The sequence below is a fragment of the Triticum urartu genome, chromosome 5A, assembly GCF_056163025.1.
Source record: "Triticum urartu cultivar PI428250 chromosome 5A, HENAU_Tu73, whole genome shotgun sequence".
NCBI lineage: Eukaryota > Viridiplantae > Streptophyta > Magnoliopsida > Poales > Poaceae > Triticum > Triticum urartu.
The window spans coordinates 53197211-53224361 of record NC_141877.1 but is presented as its reverse complement, the minus strand read 5'-3'; the positions used below and the strand labels follow the sequence as shown (position 1 = coordinate 53224361).

General features: G+C 44.8%; 1 protein-coding gene and 1 pseudogene across 1 annotated transcript; both read left to right on the top strand.

Moving 5' to 3' along the window:
- The first annotated feature begins 6367 nt into the window (after window positions 1–6367).
- Window positions 6368–14004, top strand: LOC147967975 (uncharacterized). The gene is made up of 2 exons (XM_087523339.1): window positions 6368–6748; window positions 13846–14004. Exons 1-2 carry the CDS (start codon window positions 6368–6370, stop codon window positions 14002–14004), a joined length of 540 nt encoding a protein of 179 aa, XP_087379465.1.
- LOC147967976 (uncharacterized) lies at window positions 6779–11949 on the top strand (annotated as a pseudogene).
- Window positions 14005–27151: the final 13147 nt, after the last annotated feature.

The following is a 27151-nucleotide window of genomic DNA, read 5'->3' as shown; positions in this document are numbered from 1 at the left end:
ATGCTACGAGAATCACAAACTTCAACACAAGTATTTCTCAAATTCACAACTACTCAACTAGCATGACTCTAATATCACCATCTCCATATCTCAAAACAATTATTAAGTATCAAACTTCTCTTAGTATTCAATGCACTTTATATGAAATTTTTTATTATACCCCACTTGGATGCCCATCATATTAGGACTAGTTTCATAACCAAAGCAAACTACCATGCTGTTTAGGACTCTCAAAATAATCTAAGTGAAGCATGAGATTTCATCTATTTCTATAAAATAAAACCACCACCGTGCTCTAAAAAGATATAAGTGAAGCACTAGAGCAAATGACAAACTACTCCAAAAGATATAAGTGAAGATCAATGAGTAGTTGAATAATTATGCAACTATGTGAAGACTCTCTAACATTTAAGAATTTCAGATATTGGTAATTTATTCAAACAGCAAGCAAAACAAAATGAAATAAAATGACGCTCCAAGCAAAACACATATCATGTGGCGAATAAAAATATAGCTCCAAGTAAAGTTACCGATGAACGAAGACGAAAGAGGGGATGCCTTCTGGGGCATCCCCAAGCTTAGGCTCTTGGTTGTCCTTGAATATTACCTTGGGATGCCTTGGTAATCCCCAAGCTTAGGCTCTTTCCACTCCTTATTTCATAGTCCATCGAATCTTTACCCAAAACTTGAAAACTTCACAACACAAAACTTAATAGAAAACTCGTAAGCTCCGTTAGTATAAGAAAATAAATCACCACTTAGGTACTGTTGTGAACTCATTCTAAATTCATATTGGTGTAATATCTACTGTATTCCAACTTATCTATGGTTCATACCCTCCGATACTACTCATAGATTCATCAAAATAAGCAAACAACACATCGAAAACAGAATCCGTCAAAAACAGAACAGTCTGTAGTAATATGGATCAAACGTATACTTATGGAACCCCAAAAATTCTTAAATAAATTGATGGACCTGAGTAATTTATCTATTAATCATCTTCAAAAAGAATTAACTAAATAGCACTTTCCAAATAAAAATGGCAGCGATTCTCGTGAGCGCTAAAGTTTCTGTTTTTTACAGCATGATCATAAAGACTTCACCCAAGTCTTCCCAAAGGTTCTACTTGGCACAAACACTAATTAAAACATAAAACCACATATAAACAGAGGCTATATGAATTATTTATTACTAAAAAGGAACAAAAATAAAGTTGGGTTGCCTCCCAGCAAGCGCTATCGTTTAACGCCCCTAGCTAGGCATGATGATTTCAATGATGCTCACATAAAAGATAAGAATTGTGACATAAAGAGAGCATCTTGAAGAATATGACTAGAATATTTAAGTCTAACCCACTTCCTATGCATAGGGATTTTGTGAGCAAACAACTTATGGGAACAAGAATCAACTTGCATAGGAAGGTAAAACAAGCATAACTTCAAAACTTTAAGCACATAGAGAGGAAACTCGATATTATTGCAATCCCTACAAGCATATATTCCTTCCTCATAATAATTTTAAGTAGCATCATGAATGAATTCAACAATATAACCAGCACCTAAATCATTCTTTTCATGATATACAAGCATACAATTTTTATTACTCTCCACATAAGCAAATTTCTTCTCATGAATAATAGTGGGAGTAAACTCAACAAAATAATTACCATGTGAGGCATAATCCAATTGAAACTAAAATAATGATGACAAGTTTCATGGATATCATTATTCTTTATAGCATACAAGTCATCACAATAATCATCATAGATAGCAACTTTGTTCTCATAATCAATTGGAACCTCTTCCGAAATAGTGGATTCATCACAAAATAAAGTCATGACCTCTCCAAATCCACTTTCATCAATATAATCATCATAAATAGGAGGCATGCTTTCATCATAATAAATTTGCTCATCAAAACTTGGGGGACAAAAAATATCATCTTCATCAAACATAGCTTCCCCAAGCTTGTGGCTTTGCATATCATTAGCATCATGGATACTCAAGGAATTCATACTAACAACATTGCAATCATGCTCATCATTCAAATATTTAGTGCCAAACATTTTAATGCATTCTTCTCCTAACACTTTGGCACAATTTTCCTTTCCATCATACTCATGAAAGATATAAAAAAGAAGAAGCATATGAGGTAAACTTAATTCCATTTTTAATTTTCTTTTATAAACTAAACTAGTGATAAAACAAGAAACTAAAAGACTTGATTGCAAGATATAAAGATATACCTTCAAGCGCTAACCTCCCCGGCAACGGCGCCAGAAAAGAGCTTGATGTCTACTACACAATCTTCTTCTTGTAGACGCTGTTGGTCCTCCAAGTGCAGAGGTTTGTAGGACAGTAGCAAATTTCCCTCAAGTGGATGACCTAAGGTTTATCAATCTGTAGGAGGCGTAGGATGAAGATGGTCTCTCTCAAGCAACCCTGCAACCAAATAACAAAGAGTCTCTTGTGTCCCCAACACACCCAATACAATAGTAAATTGTATAGGTGCACTAGTTCGGTGAAGAGATGGTGATACAAGTGCAATATGGATGGTAGATAAAGGTTTTTGTAATCTGAAATTATAAAAACAACAAGGTAACTAATGATAAAAGTGAGCGTAAACGGTATTGCAATGTGTTGAAACAAGGCCTAGGGTTCATACTTTCACTAGTGCAAGTCCTCTCAACAATAATAACATAATTGGATCACATAACTATCCCTCAACATGCAACAAAGAGTCACTCCAAAGTCACTAATAGCGGAGAATGAACGGAGAGATTATGGTAGGGTACGAAACCACCTCAAAGTTATTATTTCCAATCAATCCGTTGGGCTATTCCTATAAGTGTCACAAACAGCCCTAGAGTTCGTACTAGAATAACACCTTAAGATACAAATCAACCAAAACCCTAATGTGTCACCTAGATACTCCAATGTCATCTCAAGTATCCGTGGGTACGATTATACGATATGCATCACACAATCTCAGATTCATCTATTCAACCAACACATAGAACCTCAAAGAGTGCCCCAAAGTTTCTACCGGAGAATCACGACGAAAACGTGTGCCAACCCCTATGCATAGGTTCATGGGCGGAACCCGCAAATTGATCACCAAAACATACATCAAGTGATATCCCATTGTCACCACATATACGCACGACAAGACATACATCAAGTGTTCTCAAATCTTTAAAGACTCAATCCGATAAGATAACTTCAAAGGGAAAACTCGATCCATTACAAGAGAGTATAGGGGGAGAAACATCATAAGATCCAACTATAATAGCAAAGCTCGTGATACATCAAGATCGTACCAACTCAAGAACACGAGAGAGAGAGAGATCAAACACATAGATACTGGTACATACCCTTAGCCCCGAGGGAGAACTACTCCCTCCTCGTCATGGAGAGCACCGGGATGATGAAGATGGCCACCGGAGAGGGGTTCCCCCTCTGGCAGGGTGCCGGAACAGGTCTAGATTAGCTTTCGGTGGCTACGAAGGCTTCTGGCGGCGGAACTCCCGATCTATTATGCTCCCCGATCGTTTTAGGGTATATGGAGATATATAGGCGGAAGAAGTACGTCAGGGGAGCCACGAGGGGGCCACGAGGGTGGAGGGCGCGCCCAGGGGGTGGGCGCACCCCCTGCCTCGTGGCTTCCTTGTTGCTTCCCTTACATGGACTCCAAGTCTCCCGGGTTGCTTTCCTTCCAAAAATAAGTTCCGTGAAGTTTCAGGTCAATTGGACTCCGTTTGATTTTCCTTTTCTGCGATAGTCTAAAACAAGGAAAAACAGAAACTGGCACTGGGCTCTAGGTTAATAGGTTAGTCCCAAAAATCATATAAAATAGCATATAAAGGCATATAAAATATCCAAGGTTGATAATATAATAGCATGGAACAATCAAAAATTATAGATACGTTGGAGACGTATCAGATGACGTGTGGCAAACATGTACAAATCCAAAATGGCCAGTAACAGACTCCACTGACGCAATAAACTAGAAGTTCTAATAACAAAGCTGGTAAAACAAATAACTCATTAATTTGATAAGGAAAAAGAACTAAAGCAACATGATGATTAGAAAATAAGAACAAAATAATGCTAACCCAAAGGAGGGAACATGCATGAGGCCGGTGCTCACAATAACAAAGAGTGTGATGGTAGTTCATATGGACTGCACAAACCACAAGAAGAGGCCCAGAAGCATCTTGAGCTTTCCTGGCATGTCGTTCATCCTGACCCTTGGCAGATGGCCCACCAGAAGCAACACCCTCTAGCCCCTCCACCTACATAAGGTGTCTGACCACGTGGTTCATTTTAATTTGTAATACTAAGTTACTAACCAATTTTAAAAAAAACATGTTAACCAAAACAAATAGGTGGATCAACCTTGAACAAATAGGTGATATAACAAGTAAATCTCGGCATTTCTTATTTATGTACTTGGATAATTATCTAAATGATGTGTGGTATATGTACTCAGATATTAAGAGTTATTGCAATATAGTGTGGTGTCATGAGGGGTATGCATTAGCCCCCTTCCTCTAACTTAGGGTGGTGGGTGCTCGACCACTCTAGCCTAGCTTAACTAGTGTTTCATGAAAACCACCCATAATAGTGAAAATGAAAAAAAAACTTAAGAATGCAAATAGCGATCACGGTCACATAACTAGCACAATGGTGTGGCTTGCATGACTTACTATTGTTGATGAACCTGTAAAGGCCATCTGGCATGATGGTTGTAGTGAAGAACCGCTCCTATGTGCTATAAAGAAACAATACCATTAGCTCAAATAGATTACTATGAAATAAAACACAAAGAATATTAGATATGTGCATTTACCCCATCTACAATAAGATCAAGTAGAGGAGCCCATAGACGACACTTGGCAAACAACCGTACAAATAATGTCTAGCGATAGGCTCCACGGACACAACAGACTGGAAGCTATAACAATAGAGCTAGCCAAACAATAGCTCACTAGTTTGGTATGGAAAATAACTAAAATCAATGTGATGATTGTAAGATAGGCTAATCCCGAGGAGGAAGCAGGCGTGAAGTCAGCGATGGTCATAACAACGAGGCGTGAAGGCGGGCGCAGACCGAAAGAAGAGGCCTAGATGTGTCCCAAGCTTTCCTAGCACTTGATCCATCTATACCCCCGATCATGGCCCACCAGAACTAACACCTCTAACCCCTCCACCTCCATCAAGTTCAAAAAGTCATAGTGGCACCCTAATTTTGTTTGTTTAAGATGAATATATGTCTCCTACATTTTTATGTTGATTGATTGTTTATTTGCACTAGTGGAATTGGCTCGGTCACTTTAGCGGTTTGCCTTAGTTTTATGCTCAATCGAGCTTTGAGATTCCAAAAGACATATTGTGGCTTTTGGATGGGGTCTAGCTCGAGGAGTAATTATTAGAACTGCATGTCTCATATAATTTTCCCATTGTGCGCGTTTCTTTATGTCATTTTTCTAAGAGCAACTCCGAAATCAATTTGGTGTGTCCTTCATAACTTTTTGGAGGCTACAAAGACTATGTGCAAACTCAGAGTCACCATATCGCAACCACCAAACATGTTTATTTCTTTTTCCTTTCCTCTTTTCTTTTTCTTTGCATCAACTAAAAGATGTGTACTTCTACTTGGCATGTATTTCTATCCAAACTTTGCACGGATCAAGCAAACATTTGAAACTAGCTAGTTCATATATATGGGGACAAATTTTTACATTACGGGAAATGGTGAGAGGCGACATTTTGATACACTACTAGATAGATAGATAGGCAATGTTTGGTTGGTTTGTATTAGTAGTGGGGTTGATTGATTGGTTGGTTTGTACTAGTAGTGGAGTTGGCTCGGTCACTTTAGCGCTAGCTTTTGCCTTGATCAGCTGTGCTAAGCCCGATGCTAACGTTCATGCTTGTCTCTTCTGGTCATCCACTAGCCCTACTAAATACTAGTACTACTACTGGTATTAAGAAATGCATCACGAGCATCTCCTCTACAATAATAAATTGTCGAAGAAACCAGCTAACCGTGCATCTCTTCATAACTTTTTTTCATTTGGAAAGCATTGGTGATGCCTCTGCTCTTTGTGGTTTATCTTTTGTTTATTCATTCATCTGGTCTATGGAATAACTTGGTCTTTCTTTCACACCGGTGGTGGATTGGGTGATGATTATGTTAGGTCAAGCTGTTAACTTTTACATAGTCCGGTGACCCTGTTGCCTTTTTTCATATATACATATAATCAAGTCGCAAACGGATATATTTTGCCTTCTACCTAACCAGCAGAACACATACTTTCTTGCGGAGATCAACACGTTGTGAGGTGGGTTGGCTTTTTAGGATGAGGGCGACAGGGCGGGCGACAGGGCGGGCGACCGTGCACCCGACCGCGACGGCGCCGTCCGCCGCCGGTGATCGCCGGCGCGTCGGTGGGCGGTTCTGGGCTCTCGCCGAGTCCGACGAGGAAGACGCGGACAACGATGGGGATGCATCCCCGGCAGAGTCGCCGCCCTCACCGACACCTTCGGATCTCATTTGCGATTTATTCCATGCAGGTTATAGCGAAGATGAAGTGGCCATGACGATCGATCAGGTTCTGCCACCGGACGATCCGGCGCGTATCGGTCTTCACGCGGGCGAGAAGAATGAGATGATCCGACGCGTTGTTCATCGGAAGACGGCGGCGTCGACGCTTAGACCTTGGAAGGGTCCCCTACCTAAGGTGAGTCTTCTGAATCTTACGTTATTCGATATGATTAGGCCGGAGTCATGGATTACTGTGAAGAAGAGGAAGAATGCGAGGCGGCTCGCCGTTCGTCAGGCACCGGCGGCGCCCGTGATGGCCGCGTCGGCGACTGGGATCTCGAACGCGAGATCGCTGCATTTGAAACACCTGCTGGGTTGTGCTGGGCCGGTTCAGAGGGAACCGGGTCCGCAAGGAGTTGGGCCAGGGTCAGATGGGTATGAGGCCCATGCTGTACCGGGCCATACTCCTGCCCATATCGACATCCCATGCACGTACGAGGGCGATCGTGTTTCTCTCTGTCGTGCGCCGTCGCCTCCTGGTTCTAGGGTTCCCAAGCACGGGACGAGAGGTTTCCCGGTCTGTGGAGCTCGTCGGGCAAGGAGGATCCGGCCACTCCTGGACAAGGCCGGCCGCGGGGCTGTGCCGCCGCCAGCCAAGAAGACCTCATCCTGTCCAGCGGGACGGGGTGGGACGGCTCCGCCGCCGGCGGTGGGTGCCGGGCGTGGAGCCCTGGCGCCGCCTGGCCAGAGGCCGCCGGCGGGCGGGGGAGTTGCGCAGGGTAACCCGGGCCGACGCATTGGCCACTTGGGCATGCGACCACCGGGGCAGGTGCCCTTACAATCTGTTGCAGGACGGGGTGGGCTGAGGCCTCCGGCGCCGGGTGCAACGCCCGTCGCTCAGCCGGCCGCGGGTCGTGGTGGGCCTCGGCCTCTAGCGTCGGGCGTGACTGGTGTGGCTCCTGCTGGCCGCGGTGGTACTGCCCTTGGGGTTGTGCCGACGCCTTCGGGCGGTCAGCCGCGTGCCGCACCTCCGCCCCACTACATCGCGAGGCCGGCTCAGAACCGATCGGGTCCGGCACAGACGAGGCAGAATTCTAGCAATAGATAGCCCAATGATCCGCCCCGAGTCCAGTGGAGGGATGATGGGTATGATGAGTATGGTGATGGACAGCATCGTGGTTCCTCTTTCACGGGAAGAGGTCGTGGCTATGCCTGGCAGAGTGATGGGTCTGCTGAGAGACCGTTTCTCGGCCCTCCAGGTGGATTTCTCGAGGGAGCCTCGGGCCCGGACCACCGCCAGAGAGGAGGCTATCGTGGCCGTCGTGGTGGTCGGGGTGGGGCTGTGGGAGGTATCGCCGACCGCCTCCGCCTCCGGCAGTTGTTGACCATGCGGCGTCAGCAGTGGAGACCGACCACGCCTCCATGGATCTTCCTACCCAGGCGATGGAGGTGGTGACAACCTTGGCCAGTGTTGAGGTTCCTGAGACTGGGACTGTGGCCGAGGTTACCGACAGGTCTGATGCAGAGAGGGCGTCCAAGTATGCGCGTAAGAAGGAAAGGATGCTTTGCTACCGTTGTGGTGAGAAGGGCCACTTCATTGCTGAGTGCGTGGCCGAGCTGTGTGAGTCGTGTGGCAAGCCATCACATGCCTCGGGGGAGTGCCCGTTATTGCGTGACCAGGCTCCGTTGCTGACAATCTATGGAGTCTATTGTGCTGAGCTAATGTTCTTTGAGTCCCCAGCTGCGAGAGAGATTCCGGAGGAGACCCTGAGCATGACCACCGGGATTGTGAAAGCTACCCAGGGCGAGGTGACTGAGGCTCAGATTGTGCGGAGGCTTCAGGAGCTGGCTCCGGGGGACTTTCATTGGGAGCTGGTTGTTCTCGAGGACAATGTTTTTAAGGTTGATTTCCCCAATGTGGATGATTTGCAGAGATTGCTGAGCTTTGGCTTGTGTAGAGTTCCTGGCACTAAGTGCATTCTGGAGTTTCACGAGTGGAAGAAGGTGGAGCCTAAGGGAAAGCCGCTTACGCAGGTCTGGTTGCAGTTTTCAGGGGCTCCATCTAAGCCTTTGCAGGATGTTCGAGTTGTGGCCAGTATGGGTATTATGGTTGGGAAGACGGAGAGAGTGGATATGGCTTTTACCCATGCTCATGGGGTGGCCCGGATTTTAGTGAGTGTTCTGGATATTGAGTTCGTGCCTGATGTGGTCAACTGGACTTATAGGGGAGAGGTGTTCCCGCTCGAGATCGAGTTTGAGGACACCGATCTGTTTGCTGATGCGGTTAATGGGAATGATGTTGATATGCACGAGGGTGACGGCAGTGCGGGAGCCAAGGGGGCACCGACTGATGAGTCGACACGAGAGGGGTCTAACGGCTCTCGCCCAGATTCTCAGTTGCCCGGGGATGGGACCGGGGTTGAGCCGGCAGACTCACCATCGGTGCTTATGACTTCGTTGCATTTTGGGTCCTTTGAGCCAGCCTCAGCGCCTCCCAGACTTTGGAGTGACCGGGTAGATTCCGAGGATATGTTTGAGCGCGCGCTCCCTTTGTTGGAGTTTGAGGGGGCTGGCGGATCATTGGATGGACGCTTGGTGAGGGCCTCGTCGGCGAGGACTTTGGTTGGAGTTGGGGAGGGGGAGCCGGAGGTTGCCTCTATTTCCCTTGCTTCTCCTGTGGTTGAGGTTCCGGTGATGACGACTGCGTGTGAGGTGGGGCTTGGGGGAGGGGGTTCGGGGCAAGTGGCCTCGCCTTCTCCCCTCCCTATCCTGACGCCGGTGACACCGGTGACGCCGGTCCCGAGGGGGTCGGCCAGCCCTGGGAGAGGGAGCCCGAGGCAGGCGACCTCGACTCTTTCTCCTCCGGTCGTGGCGACGGCGCCCGCGCCTCCAGTGGCGCTGGAGGGAGGGGGTCTGGGGCAGGTGGCCCTGGCTCCTCCTTTGTCTTCGGCGGTCAGGAGGACCGCATCTCCTACGACGACGGTGCTCCACTCTGCGCTGGCGGGTGGGGCGGGAGGAGGGCTCAAGCAGGCGGCCCCCGCCATCCTCTCTCCTGACGTGCCCGTGGTCTTGGGCCTTGGTGTGGGGCACTTGTCTGAGGGGCATGGGAGCCCGCAGCCGCCTCCTCCGGTAACGTTGGTTGATCCTTTGAGGGATTCAGCGCGAGGCTTTACTAGGGAGGAGGTCGTTGCTTTTGGCGGGATACCTGACCCAATCTCGATGGGGAGACGGATGAGTGCTCGCATTCAGGAGCTTCCAGAGGTTGATGACATGCAGCAGTGGTGCGCTATGAGGGCGGCCAAGCTTCATGATGCTGAGGTCTCTTCTGGTATGTCCGTCAACATTTCTAATTCTTTATTGCATTTTTCTCATGAGGAGATTATAAATAATGCAAAACAATTAGGAGTTTCACTAGGGGCTACTGATAGTGAGATTTCCAATTCGGTGAATGATCTGTTAGATTTGGAGGCGGAACGTGCCTTAGAGATGATTCATAATCTCGCAGCGGTTAAACCAATGAATGATGATGAGATTGATGCGTTAGGGGTTAGAGTGCTCGATAATCCGTGTGCAGATCTAGCACCCTCCAATCATGAGTCTGAGGACGATGATATGCTCCTAGATAATGCCGTTGTTAGTACCGCTGAGCCCGGTTATGAGGACCGGGCGACAGAGCCTAGTAAACCAAAGCGCAAGTGGAAATGGAAGATTTATCCCGTTTCTGCAGTTCATAGGAGTGCTAGGATTTGGACTACTAAAAAAATTCATGACGAATTATGAAAGGAATCTTTTGGAATAGCAGAGGTCTGAAAGACTTGGCTAAAAGAAGGTTTCTTGCTGAGGCATCTCTGGAGCATCGTTTAGATTTTATTGCTCTATCGGAAACTGGTAGAGATAACTTTGCGCCCTAGTTTCTTTCCTCTCTTGCGGGTGGTGTTGATTTCGATTGGCATTGCCTCCCTCCGCGAGGAAGATCGGGTGGTATCTTGCTGGGTGTGAGATGCGATTCGCTTGAAGTCCGAAGTGTAGTGATGGGCGACTTCGCGGTAAAGTTTCGAGTCAGGTCTAAAGTTGATGGTTTCAACTGGGCTTTGGTGGCGGTTTATGGTGCCGCACAGCCCGAGCTTAAACCGAAGTTTCTGGCAGACCTTATTCGAATCTGTGGGTCAGAGCAGCTTCCAATTTTAGTTGCGGGTGATTTCAACATCATTAGGAGGAGAGAGGAGAAGAATAATGATAACTTTGACGGCAGGTGGTCGTTTATGTTCAATACCATTATCGAAAGCTTGGATCTAAGGGAGATTGAGCTTTCTGGTAGAAAGTTTACCTGGGCTAATGCTATGCCAAACCCGACATACGAAAAACTCGATCGAGTTCTCGCGAGCGTGGAGTGGGAACAAAAGTTTCCTCTTGTTACGGTGCAAGCTCTTTTGCGGGGAATATCCGATCACACACCCTTGTTCGTGGACTCAGGGGAGCCGAACCACGTGGGAAACAAAAACACCTTTTCATTCGAGATGGCTTGGTTCGAACGCGAGGGGTTCTTGGACCTGATTGCCAGGGAATGGGCTAGGGGTGCAGGAGGTAGGACTGCGGTCGAGGCGTTGGCAGAATAAGATTAGGAATTTGAGAAGTTTCTTACGGGGTTGGGCTAAGCACCTCAGTGGGATGTATAAGATTGAAAAGGATAGGCTCCTTTCTCTTATACAGGCTCTGGACATAAAGGCCGAATCCATGATTTTGCTGCCAGCTAAGCTTCAGGTTAAAACTGAGGCAGAGAAGAGGTTGAAAGAACTTCTCCGCGAAGAAGAATTGAAGTGGGCTTTGCGGACTAAGGTCCGCAAAGTGGTCCAAGGGGACGCAAATACTCAATTCTTTCATTTGATTGCTAATGGTAAGCATAGAAAGAAGCGAATCTTTCAACTTGAACAAGATGAGGGCACTATTTTAGGACAAGATAACCTAAAAACCTATATTACCGAGTATTATAGGCAGTTATTTGGACCTCCGCAGGATAATTGTGTGTCCCTCGATGAGTCCAGGACTGAGGATGTACCTCAACTATCGGCTACCGATAATGATATTTTGGTCGCCCCGTTCTCAGAGAAGAAGGTGTTTGATGCTATTGCACAGATGAAAAACAATAAGGCTCCCGGACCGGATGGATTCCCGGTCGAGTTCTATAAAAAGTGCTGGCACATTATTAAGGGGGATTTGTTACCTATGTTTCATGATCTGTTCTCTGGACAACTTCACTTATTTCACTTGAATTTTGGAACTATCACATTGCTTCCTAAGAAAATGGATGCTGTGAGAATTGAGCAGTTCAGGCCGATCTGCCTCCTCAATGTTAGTTTCAAAATTTTCACCAAGGTCGAGACTAATAGGCTCACATAGATTGCGCATTCTATGGTGCAACAATCCCAAAATGCTTTCATGCCAGACAGAAACATCCTTGAAGGGGTGGTCGTCCTTCATGAAACGCTCCATGAAATCCATTCCAAAAAATTAGATGGAGTAATTTTTAAGGTGGATTTCGAGAAAGCGTACGATAAGGTCAAATGGCCATTCCTCCAATAGGCATTGCGTATGAAAGGTTTTGATGAAGCCTGGCGCCGACAGGTTGAATCATTTACGCAAAAAAGGAGTGTGGGAATTAAAGTAAATGACGATATAGGTCATTACTTCCAGACACATAAAGGTCTAAGACAAGGAGATCCGATGTCCCCTATCCTGTTTAACATTGTGGTGGATATGTTAGCAATTTTGATAGGAAGGGCTAAGGAGAATGGTCAAGTAGGTGGCTTGGTACCTCATCTCGTTGATGGAGGTGTATCCATCCTTCAGTACGCTGATGATACAATCATCTTTATGGAGCATGACTTGGCCAAGGCGAGAAATATGAAGCTGGTGTTATGCCTTTTTGAACAATTGACCGGGTTAAAGATTAACCTTCATAAGAGCGAGTTGTTCTGCTTTGGTAGAGACAAAGAAGAACAGGAGGCTTATATGCAATTGTTTGGGTGCGAGTTGGGGGATTTACCTTTCTCTTACCTAGGTATTCCAATCCACCATCATAGGCTGACAAACAGAGAATGGAAGTGCATTGAGGACCGATTTGAGAAGAAACTGAGTTGCTGGAAGGGTAAGCTCATGTCATACGGAGGCCGATTAATTCTGATAAATTCGGTGACCACGAGTATGCCTATGTTTCTCTTATCGTTCTTTGAGGTCCCAGTTGGTGTTAGGAAAAGACTGGACTTCTATCGATCGCGTTTCTTTTGGCAGGGTGATGAACTTAAAAGAAAATACTGGCTTGCTAAATGGGATATAATCTGTAGACCGAAAGACCAAGGGGGTCTTGGTATTGAGAATCTTGAGGTTAAGAACAGATGCCTTCTTAGTAAGTGGCTGTGGAAGCTCTCATCTGAGACTGATGCCACGTGGGCGCAAATCCTTCGCAGCAAGTACCTCCAGACAAAAACTTTGTCCCAGGTCACAGTCAGGCCGACTGACTCGCCTTTTTGGAAAGGAATGATGAAAGTCAAACAATCCTTGTTTACTAGAACAAAGTTTGTTATTGGAAACGGCGCTAGTACGCGCTTTTGGGAGGATACTTGGCTCGGTGAGACACCCTTGGCCATTCAATATCCGTCTTTGTATCGTATTGTTCAACGACGTGAGGTGTTCGTTGCAACGGTATTTCAATCTATCCCCCTTAATATTCAGTTTAGACGGTCGCTAGTGGGCAATCGTTGGGAAGAATGGCTCCGTCTAGTTAGGAGACTGATGGAGGTTCAGCTTTCTCAACAACCCGATGAATTACGCTGGAAACTGACTAGGTCGGGATTATTCACAGTTAAATCAATGTACATTGGTGTTATTAATTCGAACTCCATTCCTACCTCCAAGAATGTTTGGGATGTCAAAGTTCCTTTGAAAATAAAAGTGTTTATGTGGTTTGTTCATAAACAAGTTATTTTAACCAAGGACAACTTGATAAAGCGTAATTGGACAGGACCTACTAGGTGTAGTTTCTGTGATCGGGATGAGACAATCAAACACCTCTTTTTTGATTGCCCGTTGGCCAAAGTCCTTTGGCGGAAGGTCCACATTGCTTTTAATATTACTCCACCGAATTCCGTCAACGCGTTATTTGGGACATGGCTTAATGGGATTGAGCCTGACTTAGCGAGACACATTCGGGTTGGAGTTTGCGCTTTGATGTGGACTATCTGGAATTGCAGAAATGATTTGGTTTTTAACAGAACATCACGTATTCATTTTTTGCAGGTTATTTTCCGAGCCACGTCACTGATCCGTTCGTGGTCGCTACTCACTCCGATGGGGGCCAGGGAGCATTTGGTTACTGGATCTATCCGCCGGGAGATGGTAGCTCGGGATATCTTCAACCGGTTTGGATGGCAGTCATGTAATAGGATAGGCAATTAGTTCACCTATCTATCTTTAGCCAGCCGGTTGTGGCGTCTTTTCTTGGCTAGTTTGTGTTTCTAGCCCTTTTTGGCTCTGTGTGAGCTTGCTGTCCTTTTTTTTCTACAGTTCGAGACTTCGGAACCTTGTTGGAACCTTTTTATTTGGTTAGTAAAATGGCCGTATGCATCACTCTGATGCAGAGGCCGGGGAGATCCCCCTTTTCGAAAAAAACATACTTTCTTTCAGGATAATAGTGGGTTTTCTTCCCCCTAAAATAGTGTTAACACAAGCTCAATGACGCTGTCTGGAACTCGATGCAACCAACTGTTGGGGAACGTAGCATAAATTCAAAATTTTCCTACGTATCACCAAGATCTATCTATGGAGAAACCAGCAACGAGGGGAAGGAGAGTGCATCTACATACCCTTGTAGATCGCTAAGCGAAAGCGTTCAAGTGAACGGGGTTGATGGAGTCGTACTCGTCGTGATTCAGATCACCGATGATCCTAGTGCCGAACGGACGGCACCTCCGCGTTCAACACACGTACAGCCCGGTGACGTCTCCCATGCCTTGATCCAGCAAGGAGAGAGGGAGAGGTTGATGAAGATCCAGCAGCACGACGGCGTGGTGGTGGATGCAGGGCGTCACAGTAGCAGGGCTTCGCCTATACTACGAGAGAAAGACGTAACGGGGAGAGAGGGAGACGCCAGGGGCTGGTCTGTCAAGTCCCTCCTCTCCCCCACTATATATAGGAGGGCCAAGGGGGGGTGGTGCGCAACCTAGGAGATCCAATCTCCTAGGTGCGGCGGCCAAGGGGGGTTTCCCTCCCCCCCAAGGCACCTAGAGGTGCCTTCCACCATTGGGACTCTTCCCTTAAGTGGAACCCTAGGCGCATGGGCTTTTGGGGCTGGTGCCCTTGGCCCATCTAGGCCAAGGCGCACCACCTACAGCCCATGTGCCCCCCGGGACAGGTGGCCCCACCCGGTGGGCCCCCGGGACCCCTCCGGTGGTCCCGGTACAATACCGATAACCCCAAAACTTGTCCCGATGGCCGAAATAGCACTTCCTATATATAATTCTTTACCTCCGGACCATTCCGGAACTCCTCGTGACGTCCGGGATCTCATCCGGGATTCCGAACAATATTCGGGTTACTGCATACACATATCTTCATAACCCTAGCGTCACCGAACCTTAAGTGTGTAGACCCTACGGGTTCGGGAGACATGCAGACATGACCGAGACGTTCTCCGGTCAATAACCAACAGCGGGATCTGGATACCCATGATGGCTCCCACATGTTCCACGATGATCTCATCGGATGAACCACGATGTCAAGGACTTAATCAATCCCGTATACATTTCCCTTTGCCTAGCGGTATGTTACTTGCCCGAGATTCGATCGTCGGTATCCAATACCTAGTTCAATCTCGTTACCGGCAAGTCTCTTTACTCGTTCCGTAACACATCATCCCGTGATCAACTCCTTGGTCACATTGCGCATATGATGATGTCCTACCGAGTGGGCCCAGAGATACCTCTCCGCTTACACGGAGTGACAAATCCCAGTCTCGATTCGTGCCAACCCAACAGACACTTTCGGAGATACCTGTAATGCACCTTTATAGCCACCCAGTTACGTTGTGACGTTTGATACACCCAAAGCATTCCTACGGTATCCGGGAGTTGCACAATCTCATGGTCTAAGGAAATGATACTTGACATTAGAAAAGCTTTAGCATACGAACTACACGATCTTTGTGCTAGGCTTAGGATTGGGTCTTGTCCATCACATCATTCTCCTAATGATGTGATCCCGTTATCAACGACATCCAATGTCCATGGTTAGGAAACCATAACCATCTATTGATCAACGAGCTAGTCAACTAGAGGCTCACTAGGGACATGGTGTTGTCTATGTATCCACACATGTATTTGAGTTTCCCATCAATACAATTATAGCATGGATAATAAACGATTATCATGAACAAGGAAATATAATAATAATCAATTTATTATTGCCTCTAGGGCATATTTCCAACAGTCTCCCACTTGCACTAGAGTCAATAATCTAGTTCACATCGCCATGTGATTAACACTCACAGGTCACATCGCCATGTGACTAACACCCAAGAGTTTACTAGAGTCAGTAGTCTAGTTCACATCACTATGTGATTAACACTCAATGAGTTTTAGGTTTGATCATGTTGCTTGTGAGAGAGGTTTTAGTCAACGGGTCCGAACCTTTCAGATCCGTGTGTGCTTTACAAATCTCTATGTCATCTCCTAGATGTAGCTACCACGCTCTATTTGGAGCTATTCCAAATAACTGTTCTACTTGGAGTTATTCTAAATTGTTGCTCCATTATACGTATCCGGTATCTCTATCGGAGCTATCCGGATAGGTGTTAAGCTTGCATCGACGTAACCCTTTACGACGAACTCTTTTACCACCTCCATAATCGAGAAAATTCCTTAGTCCACTAGTTACTAAGGATAACTTTGACCACTGTCCTGTGATCCATTCTTGGATCACTCTTGTACCCCTTGACTGACTCATGGCAAGGCACGCTTCAGGTGCGGTACACAGCATAGCATACTGTAGAGCCTATGTCTTAAGCATAGGGGATGACCTTCGTCCTTTTCTCTCTATTTTTCCGTGGTCGAGCTTTAAGTCTTTAACTTCATACCTTACAACTCAGGCAAGAACTCCTTCTTTGACTGATCCATCTTGAACACCTTCAAGATCATGTCAAGGCATGTGCTCATTTGAAAGTACCATTTAAGCGTTTTGATCTATCCTTATAGATCTTGATGCTCAATGCTCAAGTAGCTTAATCCAGGCATTCCATTGAAAAACACTTTCCAAATAACCCTATATGCTTTCCAGAAATTCTACGTCATTTCTGATCAACAATATGTCAACATATACTTATCATAAATTCTATAGTGCTCCCACGCACTTCTTTGGAAATACAAGTTTCTCATAAACTTTGTATAAACCCAAAATCTTTGATCATCTCATCAAAGTGTACATTCCAACTCCGAGATGCTCACTCCAGTCCTCAGAAGGATGCTGGAGTTTTGCATCCTTTTAGCATCTTTTCAGGATTGACAAAACCTTTCGGTTTTATCACATACAACCTTTCCTCAAGAAAATCGTCGAGGAAACAATGTTTTGACATCCTATCTGCAAGATTTCATAAATAATGCAGTGACTGCTAATATAATTCCAACAGACTCTTAGCATCGCTATGAGTGAGAAAATCTCACCGTAGTCAACTCCTTGAACTTGTCAGAAAACATCTTAACGACAAGTCGAGCTTTCTTAATGGTGATACTTACCATCATTGTCCGTCTTCCTTTTAAAATCCATCTGTACTCAATAGTCTTACGACCATCGAGCCGTCCTTCCAAAGTCTACACTTTGTTTTCATACATGGATCCTCTCTCGGATTATATGGCCTCAAGCCATTTATCGGAATCCAGGCCCACCATCGCTTCTCCATAGCTCGTAGGTTCATTGTTGTCTAGCAACATGACTTCCAAGACAGGGTTACGTACCACTCTGAAGTAGTACGCATCCTTGTCATCCTATGATGTTTGGTAGTGACTTGATCTGAAGTCCCATGATCAATATCATAAGCTTCCACTTCAATTGGTGTAGGTGCCACAGGAACAACTCTTTGTGCCCTGCTATACACTAGTTGAAGTAACGGTTTAATAACCTCATCAAGTCTCCACCATCCTCCCACTCAATTCTTTCGAGAGAAACTTTTCCTCGAGAAAGGACCCGATTCTAGAAACAATCCCTTATTGCTTTCGGATCTGAGACAGGAGGTATACCCAACTGTTTTGGGTGTCCTATGAAGATGCATTTATCCGCTTTGGGTTCGAGCTTATTGGCCTGAAACTTTTTCACATAAGCGTCGCAGCCCCAAACTTTTAAGAAATGACAGCTTAGGTTTCTCTAAACCATAGTTCATACGGTGTCATCTCATCGGAATTACTTGGTACCCTATTTAAAGTGAATGTGGTTGTCTCTAATGCCTAACCCATAAACTATTGTGGTAATTCGATAAGAGACATCATGGTATGCATCATATCCAATAGGGTGCAGTTATGATGTTCGGACACACCATCACACTATGGTGTTCCAGGCTGTATCAGTTGTGAAACAATTTCCACAATGTCTTAATTCTGTGCCAAACTCGTAATTCAGATATTCATCTCTATGATCATATCATAAATATTTTTATCCTCTTATCACGACGATCTTCCAACTTCACACTGAAATTACTTGAACCTTTCAATAATTCAGATTCGTGATTCATCAAGTAAATGTACTCAACATCTACTCAAATCATCTATGAAGAAAGAACATAATGATATCCACTACATGCCTTAGCACTCATTGGACTGCACACATCAAAATGTATTACTTCCAACAATTTGCTTTCTAGTTCCATTTTACTGAAACCGAGGCTTTCAGTCATCTTGCCCATGTGGTATGATTTGCATGTCTCAAGTGATTCAAAATCAAGTGAGTCCAAACGGTCCATTTGCATGGAGTTTCTTCATGCATATACACCAATAGACATGGTTCGCATGTCTCAAACTTTTCAAAAATGAGTGAGCCCAAAAATCCATCAACATGGAGCTTCTTCATGCGTTTTATACCGATATGACTTACGTGGCAATGCCACAAGTAGGTGGTACTATCATTACTATCTTTTGGCATGAACATGTGTATCACTATGATCGAGATTCAATAAACCATTCATTATAGGTGCAAGACCATTGAAGGTATTATTCAAATAAACAGAGTAACCATTATTCTCCTTAAATGAATAACCGTATTGCGGTAGACATAATCCAATCACGTCTATGCTCAACGCAAACACCAATCTCGATGGTAGAGGGAGCGTGCGATGCTTGATCATATCAACATTGGAAACACTTCCAACACATATCTTCAGCTCACCTTTAGCTAGTCTCCGTTTATTCCGTAGCTTTTATTTCGAGTTACTAACACTTAGCAACCGAACCGGTATCTAATACCCTGGTGCTACTAGGAGTACTAGTAAAGTACACATCAACACAATGTATATCCAATATACTTCTATCGACCTTGCCAGCCTTCTAATCTACCAAGTATCTAGGGTAATTCTGCTCCAGTGGTTTTTCCCCTTATTACAGAAGCACTTAGTCTCGGGTTTGGGTTCAACCTTGGGTTTCTTCACTAGAGCAGCAGCTGAATTGCCGTTTCATGAAGTATCCCTTTTGCCCTTGCCCTTCTTGAAACTAGTGGTTTCACCAACCATCAACAATTGATGCTCCTTCTTGATTTCTACTTTTGTGGTGTCAAACATCGCGAATATCTCAAGGATCATCATATATGTCCCTGATATATTATAGTTCATCACGAAGCTCTAGCAGCTTGGTGGTAATGTCTTTAGAGAAACATCACTATCTCATCTGGAAGATCAACTCCCACTCAATTCAAATGATTGTTGTACTCAGACAATCTGAGCACAAGCTCAACAATTGAGCTTTTCTCCTTAGTTTGTAGGCTAAGAAAATCGTCGGAGGTCTTATACCTCTTGACGTGGGCACGAGCCTGAAATCCCTATTTCAGCCCTCGAAACATCTCATATGTTTCGCGACGTTTCAAAACATCTTTGGTGCCTCAATTCTAAACCATTTAACATTACCGAATTATCATGTAGTCATCAAAACGTGTATGTCAGATGTTCGCAACATCCACCGACCACGTTCGAGGTTCAGCACACTGAGCGGTGCATTAAGGACATAAGCCTTCTAAGAAGCAATGAGGACAATCCTCAGTTTACGGACCTAGTCCGCATAATTGCTACTATCAACTTTCAACTAATTTTTTTCTCTAGGAACATATCTAAACAGTAGAACTAAAGCGTGAGATGCGACATAATTTGCAAAATCCTTTTGACTATGTTCAGGATAATTAAGTTCATCTTATGAACTCCCACTTAGATAGACATCCCTCTAGTTATCTAAGTGATTACATGATCCGAGTCAACTAGGCCGTGTCCGATCATCACGTGAGACGGACTAGCCAACGTCGGTGAACATCTTCATGTTGATCGTATCTACCATACGACTCATGCTCGACCTTTCGGTCTTCTGTGTTCCGAGGCCATGTCTATGCACATGCTAGGCTCGTCAAGTTAACCCTAAGTGTTTTTGCTGTGTAAAACTGTCTTACACCCGTTGTATGTGAACGTAAGGATCTATCACACCCGATCATCACGTGGTGCTTCGAAACGACGAACTGTAGCAACGGTGCACAGTTAGGGGAGAACACTTCTTGAAATTTTAATGAGGGATCATCTTATTTACTACCGTTGTTCTAAGCAAATAAGATGTATGAACATGATAAACATCACATGCAATCAAATAATAGTGACATGATATGGCCAATATCATATAGCTCCTTTGATCTCCATCTTGGGGCTCCATGATCATCTTTTACACGAACATGATCAATCTCATACATCACATATATCATTCATCACATCCTTTTGGCCATATCACATCACATAGCATACCCTGCAAAAACAAGTTAGACGTCCTCTAATTGTTGTTTGCATGTTTTACGTGGTTGCTATGGGTTTCTAGCAAGAACGTTTCTTACCTACGCAAAACCACAACGTGATATGCCAATTGCTATTTACCCTTCATAAGGACCCTTTTCATCGAATCCGATCCGACTAAAGTGGGAGAGACAGACACCCGCCAGCCACCTTATGCAACTAGTGCATGTTTGTCGGTGGAACCGGTCTCACGTAAGAGTACGTGTAAGGTTGGTCCGGGCCGCTTCATCCCACAATACCACCGAATCAAGATAAGACTAGTAATGGCAAGCATATTGAACAAAATCAACGCCCACAACTACTTTGTGTTCTACTCGTGCATAGAATCTACGCAATAGACCTAGCTCATGATGCCACTGTTGGGGAACGTAGCATAAATTCAAAATTTTCCTACGTATCACCAAGATCTATCTATGGAGAAACCAGCAACGAGGCGAAGGAGAGTGCATCTACATACCCTTGTAGATCGCTAAGCGGAAGCGTTCAAGTGAACGGGGTTGATGGAGTCGTACTCGTCGTGATTCAGATCACCGATGATCCTAGTGCCGAACGGACGGCACTTCCGCGTTCAACACACGTACAGCCCGGTGACGTCTCCCATGCCTTGATCTAGCAAGGAGAGAGGGAGAGGTTGATGAAGATCCAGCAGCACGACGGCGTGGTGGTGGATGCAGGGCGTCACAGTAGCAGGGCTTCGCCTATACTACGAGAGAAAGACGTAACGGGGAGAGAGGGAGGCGCCAGGGGCTGGTCTAGTCCCTCCTCTCCCCCACTATATATAGGAGGGCCAAGGGGGGGTGGTGCGCAGCCTAGGAGATCCAATCTCCTAGGTGCGGCGGCCAAGGGGAGGTTTCCCTTCCCCCCAAGGCACCTAGAGGTGCCTTCCACCATTGGGACTCTTCCCTTAAGTGGAACCCTAGGCGCATGGGCTTTTGGGGCTGGTGCCCTTGGCCCATCTAGGCCAAGGCGCACCACCTACAGCCCATGTGGCCCCCCGGGACAGGTGGCCCCACCCGGTGGGCCCCCGAGACCCCTCCGGTGGTCCCGGTACAATACCGATAACCCCGAAACTTGTCCCGATGGCCGAAATAGCACTTCCTATATATAATTTTTTACCTCCGGACCATTCTGGAACTCCTCGTGACGTCCGGGATCTCATCCGGGACTCCGAACAATATTCGGGTTACTGCATACACATATCTTCATAACCCTAGGGTCACCGAACCTTAAGTGTGTAGACCCTACGGGTTCGGGAGACATGCAGACATGACCGAGACGTTCTCCGGTCAATAACCAACAGCGGGATATGGATACCCATGATGGCTCCCACATGTTCCATGATGATCTCATCGGATGAACCACGATGTCAAGGACTTAATCAATCCCGTATACAATTCCCTTTGCCTAGCGGTATGTTACTTGCCCGAGATTCGATCGTCGGTATCCAATACCTAGTTCAATCTCGTTACCGGCAAGTCTCTTTACTCGTTCCGTAACACATCATCCCGTGATCAACTCCTTGGTCACATTGCGCATATGATGATGTCCTACCGAGTGGGCCCAGAGATACCTCTCCGCTTACACGGAGTGACAAATCCCAGTCTCGATTCGTGCCAACCCAACAGACACTTTCGGAGATACCTGTAATGCACCTTTATAGCCACCCAGTTACGTTGTGACGTTTGATACACCCAAAGCATTCCTACGGTATCCGGGAGTTGCACAATCTCATGGTCTAAGGAAATGATACTTAACATTAGAAAAGCTTTAGCATACGAACTACACGATCTTTGTGCTAGGCTTAGGATTGGGTCTTGTCCATCACATCATTCTCCTAATGATGTGATCCCGTTATCAACGACATCCAATGTCCATGGTTAGGAAACCATAACCATCTATTGATCAACGAGCTAGTCAACTAGAGGCTCACTAGGGACATGGTGTTGTCTATGTATCCACACATGTATTTGAGTTTCCCATCAATACAATTATAGCATGGATAATAAACGATTATCATGAACAAGGAAATATAATAATAATCAATTTATTATTGCCTCTAGGGCATATTTCCAACACCAACAAACGATGCTACATCCAGAACAACCAATATTAGCTAGACTATGAGCAGCTCTATTTTGATGGTCTCCAATCTTAACGGAACAAACCCACACGTCTCTAGAAGCTTCTTAATCTCTGTCATTAGGCATTCATAGGCGGTGCAAGCCAACGAGTCATCCGAACAGCAGTAGCAACAGAACTATTGGCTTGGATCATTAATGAAAGATTCGACCGATGAATGCTCAATGACAGGCCTTTGACTATCGCAGTAATTTCAGTTTCAAGCGCATCTTTGCAATGGAAAAGATAACGAAATGCAGAGAAAGTCACCTTCCCCTTTGAATCTCTTAGGACCATGCCCGTCCCTGGCTCCCCAGTTTCTAATAAGGGCCTAAGGCCCTCTTTGATTCATAGGAAGGTGGAGGGAAAATATATGATTTTTTTTCTATGGTAACACTATTGGTTTATACTCCCTCCGTCTCAAAATTCTTGTCTTAAATTCGTCTAGATACGGATGTATCTAATACTAAAATGTGACTTGATACATCCGTATTTAGACAAATCTAAAACGAGAATTTTGGGACGGAGGGAGTATGATGCAAATCAAAATTTGAACTTCAAAGGAACAGCCTATGGAAAAGGAGGATTCTTTTCCCCATTGGTTTGAGTCTGAGAAAAAATTACAATGCACTCAATCCTCATTTTTGCACCTATGCACACACAAAAAGTCGAATGATATAAGTTGAATAGAAATAATAATATAATCTTCCCCGCAAAATATAATGACTAATAATAATATATTACCATTTTAATGTGTTTTAACTCTGATTTGGCTATAATCTTAGGATCCACGTGTTTCCTTCGAATCAACCACCAGGCGCCTCAAAATTTTCATGTTTCCGTAATCCTCAGTTGTGCACATGCAACCATATATTATTTCTGTGTTTTCTTTTTCTAGTCCTACTGTTTTGGGAATGCTCCGAATCAAAGAAACTCTATGAACACAACAATCGAATGAATGTGAAGAGTGTTGTGTTAATTTGCTACGCTCTCTGTTCATAAATATAAGATGTCCTAACTTTTTTTTGAATCGGATGTATATAGATGCTTTAGAGAGTTCGTTACTCATTTCAGTCTGTATGTGGTTCATATTAAAATACTCAAAACTTCTTATATTTATAAACAGAGGGAGGGAGTACCATTTAACTGGCAGTGATGTGATCATCCGTTCTCTGTTTGACCTTTTCATTTCAGTACGTACTTGTACCTACTCATAGAGTATATTGCTAATCCCTTGCATGATCTCCACCTTGATCCCATTGGTGCAGTGGCCGTACTTTGCATTCATTAACTGACAAAAAATGATGTAATCACACCGACTAGTTGTAATCCGCTGACTTATATAGTACTCCCTCCTTCCATCTATGTAGGGCCTAATGCGTTTTTCAAGACGACCTTTGACTATTGACAAGATTAATAGTACATGACATGCATACTGTGAAAATTATATCATTGAAAGCTCCTTTCACATACGAATTTGACGATATGCTTTGTGTAAGTTGCATGTCATATATTATTGCTCTAACATTTGGTCAAAGTTAGCCTCGAAAAATGCATTAGACCCTATATAGATGGAAGGAGGGAGTAGTACTTCATATAGGCCGTACCATCAGCCGTCTGTTTGTTACTCCCATGTTTTAGTGTGTGCTCACTCATTTCAGTTAATATGTACTACTTCATATAAAAATACCCAAAACATTTTATATTTGTGAAACGGAGGGAGTACTATTTAACTGGTAATGGTGTGCTCATCCGTGCTTTGTTTGCCCTCTTAAATTTCAGTACGTACTTGTACCGATATTCTCTAGTCCCTTGCATGATCTCAATCTTAATCCCTTTGGTGAAGTGGCCGTACTTTGCATTCATTAAGTGACAAAAAAGGGATTTAGTGACACGGCACGAGTTTATCCGCATGCTATGTTGACTTAGTATATGCTGTACCATTAGCCGCCCATTTGTTACTACCCTCTTAATAATAATTTAGATTTAGACCCAGCATCCAATCCCACTCACAGAAACCCAGAGTACCACCCACAGCTACCACCAAATTCCTTTCGTAAAGAAAGACAATAGTGCCCATGAAACATGATTGAAAAAATAAAATTGAAGTCACTTTCATCTCCCCTCCTTGTAGAAGACATTGTCCTCTATTCAACATGTTTTTCATTTCTCAATTTCATCAGAAAAACAGTTTTTTTTCCTTTGCTGCAAAATTCATGCATTCCAAACGGGGCATCGCTATTTCGGACCGCGGGACAAAATAGCGCACATGGCATGTCGTTGTAATGCATTTTTGTTTCTACTGATTTAGCATCTACAGTACTACATACATTCATAGATGATACATTCTTCCCTTGGTGTCTGGGCTTAACATGGTAACAGTGCTATTCCAGAACAGGAGGGAGGATCCACCCCCTAGAAATGTGAAAGAAAGCTCATCTAGAGGCCTTTTCTGGCACTCTGTCAGAGGGGGATTCGATCACGGAGGGGCTCTACATCAACCTTGCTACCCGTCCGATGATGCGTGAGTAGTTTATCACAGACCTATGGGTCCATAGTTAGTAGCTAGGTGGCTTCTTCTCTCTATTTGATCTTCAATACAATGTTCTCCTCGATGTTCTATCCGATGCAATTACTTTTTACAATGTGTTTGTTGGGATTCGATGAATTGTGAGTTTATGACCAGATTATCCATGAATATTATTTGAGTTTTCTCTAAACTCTTTTATGCATGGTTGTTATAGCTCGTATTTCTCTCCGGTCTATTGATTTGGTTTGGCCAACTAGATTGATTTATCTTGCAACGGGAGAGGTGCTTTGTAATGGGTCCGATCTTGCGGTGCTCAGTCCCAGTGAAAGTAGTGAAGGAAATATGCCCTAGAGGCAATAATAAAGTTTTTATTTTTTATTTCCTTATTCATGATAAATATTTATTATTCATGCTAGAATTGTATTGACCGAAAACTTTAATACATGTGTGAATACATAAACAAAACACCGAGTCCCTAGTAAGCCTCTACTTGACTAGCTCGTTGATCAAAGATGGTTAAGGTTTCCTAACCATGGACATGAGTTGTCATTTGATAATAGGATCACATCATTAGGAGAATGATGTGATGGACATGACCCATCCGTTAGCTTGGCATATTGATCATTCAGTTTTATTGCTATTGCTTTCTTCATGTCAAATACATATTCCTTCGACTATAAGATTATGCAACTCCCGAATACCGGAGAAATACTTTGTGTGCTATCAAACTTCACAATGTAACTGGGTGATTATAAAGATGCTCTACAGGTATCTCCGAAGGTGTTTGTTGGGTTGGCATAGATCAAGATTAGGATTTGTCACTCCGATTATCGGAGAGGTATCTCTGGGCCCTCTCACTAATGCACATCATAAGAAGCCTTGCAAGCAAAGTGACTAATGAGTTAGTTACAAGATGATGTATTACGGAACGAGTAAAGAGACTTGCCGGTAACGAGATTGAACTAGGTATGTGGATACCGATGATCGAATCTCGGGCAAGTAACATACCGATTACAAAGGGAATAACATATGTTGTCATTACGGCTCGACCAATAAAGATCTTCGTAGAATATGTAGGAACCAATATGAACATCCAGGTTCCGCTGTTGGTTATTGACCGGAGAGGTGTCCCGGTCATGTCTACATAGTTCTCGAACCCGTAGGGTCCGCACGCTTAACGTTCGATGGCGATTTAGCATTATTTGAGTTATGTGATTTGGTGATCGAAAGTTGTTTGGAGTCCCGGATGAGATCACGGACATGACGAGGAGTCTTGAAATGGTCGAGAGGTAAAGATTGATATGTAGGACGATGGTATTCGGACAACGGAAGTGTTCCGGATAGTATCGGGTATTTATCGGAGTACCCGGGGGGTTGTCGAACCCCCCCCCCCCCCGGGGGGGGGGGGAGATATGGGCCATAAGAGGGAAGCACACCAGCCCACAAGGGGTGGCTCCCCCCTTAGGCAGGAGGCTGAATAGGAGAAGGAAGAGGGGTTCGGACCCCCTTTCCTTCCTCCCTTCTCTCTTCCCTTTCCCCCTCCGGAAATAAGGAAGGGGGGAGGCCGAATTGAGGGAGGTCCCCAAGTAGGATTCCTCCTACTTGGGGCGCCCTGAGGTTGCTCCCCTCTCCCTCCCACCTATATATACATGGGGAGGGGGTGCCTAGAACACACACAAACAATTGTTAGCCGTGTGCGGCGCCCCCCTCCACAGTTTACGCCTCCGGTCTTATCTTCGTAGTGCTTAGGAGAAGCCCTACGCGGATCACTTCACCATCACCGTCACCACGCCGTCGTGCTGACGGAACTCATCTTCTTCCTCGACACCTTTGTTGGATCAAGAGGACGAGGGACGTCATCGAGCTGAATGTGTGCAGAACTC